This window comes from Blennius ocellaris (assembly GCF_963422515.1).
Source record: "Blennius ocellaris genome assembly, chromosome: 19".
Lineage (NCBI taxonomy): Eukaryota > Metazoa > Chordata > Actinopteri > Blenniiformes > Blenniidae > Blennius > Blennius ocellaris.
This window is the reverse complement of record NC_137668.1, coordinates 10,726,046-10,729,858: the sequence shown is the minus strand read 5'-3', so window position 1 is coordinate 10,729,858 and position 3,813 is coordinate 10,726,046. Positions and strand designations below refer to the sequence as shown.

The 3,813-nt window shown below is 43.2% G+C and overlaps 1 protein-coding gene across 1 annotated transcript in view; it reads left to right on the top strand.

Annotated features, from left to right (window-relative positions):
* Positions 1 to 3,501, top strand: part of jph1a (junctophilin 1a) — a 32,535-nt gene extending 29,034 nt beyond the window's left edge. The window contains 3 exon segments of the mRNA XM_080515438.1: positions 1,198 to 1,937; positions 2,730 to 2,826; positions 2,942 to 3,501. Coding sequence (XP_080371564.1) covers positions 1,198 to 1,937; positions 2,730 to 2,810 — 821 coding nt within the window. The 3' untranslated portion in view covers positions 2,811 to 2,826; positions 2,942 to 3,501.
* The last annotated feature ends 312 nt before the right edge of the window (positions 3,502 to 3,813 follow it).

The window sequence follows — 3,813 nt, the reverse complement described above, 5'->3', positions numbered from 1 at the left end:
GGGGAAATTCCTTCCTGACTCGACCCATCGGTAGCAGCCACACAGAGCAGCAGTATCTAAGTATTTTTTCATGTATGCACTCCAAAGGTCTGCGAATAGGGCCCATCCCCCTACATCTTGAAAACCCTCAGTCAAATGGTAACAAAACATGTACAACTCTCTATATTTGACTTTATATTTGTTCAATCCACACAGAAACAGAAGTGCAGAAGTAGCAAACTGCATGGGCCCACATTTACTAACTTACACAAAAAGTAATAATCACAGTTAGATTTATGAGTTAGTATTAATCTAACATAGAGATTTCCAAACTGTGGCCAGCTGCGGCCGGTGGTCCATTTTTAACTAGTTTACCACAGTTTCCAAAATATAAAATGGAGTATGGTCCACAAAGAACTTGCACTTACTGTACTTGTGAATTTTAACACTGAGTGAAGCAATTGTATTAAAAAAAAAAAAAAAAAGCTATTCAGCAACACAAAAAACGAGATCAAGAAATGTAAGAGAGCAAGTGAGTGCAGAAAGAAAAGTAGGAGATATATTTCACATCTCATGAGTGGAACTGCTCCCAGTTTATTTTGCTCTGTGTCCCTCAGTGAAAGAGGCTTGAACAGCCTTGATCTAACAGGTGGTTATCGCTCAGCAAAGCACAAAGAAAGTATATTGTCTGGTTCTGGCCAAAACATGGAGTTGTTGAACATAACAGCATCGCTGCAGAATCTTCTTTTTAAATCTTATTCATGACATGTAAATGTCTGAGCTGATCTGAGCTTGTATCATATCAGATAGTCAATCAATCAAACTATATTTAAATTTCACACCTCAGACAAATCTATTTGTTACTGTTATTGTTTTTAATATTTATTATTATTACTGTCCACCTGCTGCTGCTGCAACAATGCAAATTTCCCACATGTGGGATAAATAAAAGATCCTTTCTTTTCTTTTCTTTTCTTTTCTTTTCTTTTCTTATACACAAACACAGAATTAAATATCCAAGGCTATGAAATTAGAGACTAAATGGTAAACAGTTAGACAGCATGAGAAAACAACTAAATTCAAATCAAAATGATATTTTCCCTTCATGAAGGAATATGAGAGGATTGTTTTTAATTATATTGTGTATATCAGGAAATATTTGTTGATGCAAGCGTATGTATTGATATTGTTCATTTAATGAGCATTCTCTTTCTTCAGGACCTGATTACGTGAAACAACAGACAAAGGAGCCCGTGGAGATTAAAGAGGTCCCTGTTGAAAAGAAGGAAGGCTCCCCGAAAGATTCTCCCCACTTTTATCGCAAAGGCACCACTCCCCCCCACTCCCCAGTGACCAGCCCTGGAACCACGCCTCCTCCCTCGCCTCACTCCAGTAAGAAGAAAGGCCAGACCGCCAACAGCACAAATCGCAAAACCAGCAAAGAAGAAAAACCTTCACGCAAAATCAGCAAAGAAGAGAAGTCCAGTCAAAAGCCCAGCAAGGACGAGCGGTCCAGCAGGAAAGTGAGTAAAGAAGAAAGGTCGTTCGTCCCCGACGGTCCCAAAAGTTCTCACGTGCACGTCGAAGCTCCGCCGAAACCCAGTAAAGGCCAGCAGTCTGCCCCAGCGCCGGCCCCTCCTCCCCCACAGCCTCCTGCTGTTCCAGTCAACGGCCAGCTCCACACTGAGTACCACAGTTACTACGTCAAGGCCCCCACGAGGGTCGCTCCACCTCCAGACCCCGACCCTGAGGATATAGACGAGGAGCCCAGTGCCCTGGCCCTGGCTCGCATGCCCCCACAACCCCCCAGATCCTTTAGTACACCCACTCCTAAGCCAGCTTCCTTACGGGACAGCAAGAGTGACTACAAACTCAGGAAGCAGGATTCCCTAAAGCCAAAGAGCCTCGCAGACACAAAGAAAGCTAGCATGGAGCTTGCAGACGGCACGGAAGAAACAGTAAGTAGCATAAAATGACGTGAGTCATCCATGAAGAAGAATGTATTTGATGTGTATTTAGATTTTGCTTGGTGCCCATCCATTTACACAGCGACGGTGGGATTTATGAGCTACACATCTGCCCACAAAGATATTACATCAATGTTTTGTATACAACTTGTCTGTGAAAAGAGAAACTCAAACATGCATATTATATCTTTCTAAGTTTCATATGTGAGGAAACTGGTCACAGGTACAACTGGGAATGAAAACATGTTATCTGGTTTGTGTTGGTGCTGGTTGTTATCTTGAGATGAGGCCAAACTGGGCGTCTGGCCATGTGTTTAGTCTTGAGGCCACGCTCGGCTAAACACCTGCTGCCTCTAATGTCATGTGATCTCTTATCAGGTATCAATGTAAACAGAGCTATACAGGCCAGTTATTTATTTTCTGTCTTTATTTGATGCCAAGCTCAAAAGCTGCTGACTATAGCATCTTATATGATGATCTCTTATGACGTATGAATGTAAAATGAAGCCAAACAGGGCCTCTTTTTAATCCTCAGGCTTTGGCTAAGCTAATTACCCACTGGGTATATTATTATATTATCTCTTCTGATGAATTTTATACATTTATCTAATCCTGAATATACACTGATTGTTACACTGCAGTGATGCTTTTCTCATTTAAATGGATGCTAACAGCTTTGATTTATGAAGAACTTTAGTTGTGCACATCATTTGATGGACTATGCTTATTATGTGAGATCTAATCTGTGTAAATTGCTTTAATTTTTTTATTTTTTTTTTGCAGGGTCCTAATTCAATCCTTGTTGCCATGGTAATGCTGTTGAATATTGGCCTTGCAATTATATTTGTCCATTTTCTGACATGATGATGCTGTTTCTCAGGTGAGTTTCAGTGGTGGAAGTGTTTGCTCGCTCCTCGTGCGCTGAATTGTAACGAGGGCCCAATTAAAAACCAAACTGGTTTTTTTTGTTTTGTTTTTGTTGTTTTTTGTTACAGTGAAACCATGGCGACCGGTACCGTTGCATCGCCGGGCCTTGAAAAATAAAAATGGCGCCAGTGAGACACGGAGGCAGCCCGAGGTGTTTTAGGAATCGGCATGACACCGAAGAGAATCAGGAGGAAGGCACCGCGACCACCAACCTGTCTTTGGCCTCCTTCGGGCCCAGCCCCGTGAATTATCTCTCCTTTGGCTCCTCAAAACCAGAGGTGAAATGTCGTGTCTAGTGAGATTTAAAAAAAAGAGGAAAAAAAAAAAAAGAAAAAAAATCTCTCTCTATATATATATGTAGATATATATATATATATATATATATATACAAAGATATATAAATAAAGCGTTTAGAAATGCAACCAAACATACACAGTTTGAAAACAGAAGTAATTGTAACCCACACGGGGGCCGATCCAAGCGCGGGTCTCTGTGGTCCGCTGCCTCGGCGGAGATAGCGGCGGGCCGAAGGACCTCGCCGCAAGAGTGTGGAGATGCACTTTTAGATGACGGGAGCAAACAGCTGCCTTTCTATTTTGCCATCTGACGTTTTAATGGGGAGATGTGAGCCCGGTCCTGGGGGGGGGGGGGTGGAGGCGGGTGGGGGTGGGAGGGGTGGGGGGGGGTGGGGGGGTGGTCGCAGTGGGAGCACGCTCAAGTGTTGGGAGTGTTTTCTCGAGGGTTCACGCCACTCTTGAAAGGGGAGGAACTGGGCATGGCCGTCGCCAGCAGTCAGTGCTAGCACGGTCACTCGCCAGTCTTACTCTTTAACCCAAACAATCTCCGCAACTTCCTCGTGCTCCGTCCATTGTTAACCAGGACACACTGCTTTGAAACACTCCCCGTGCATGGTACAGTTTAACACTTTGTGTGTTTTCTT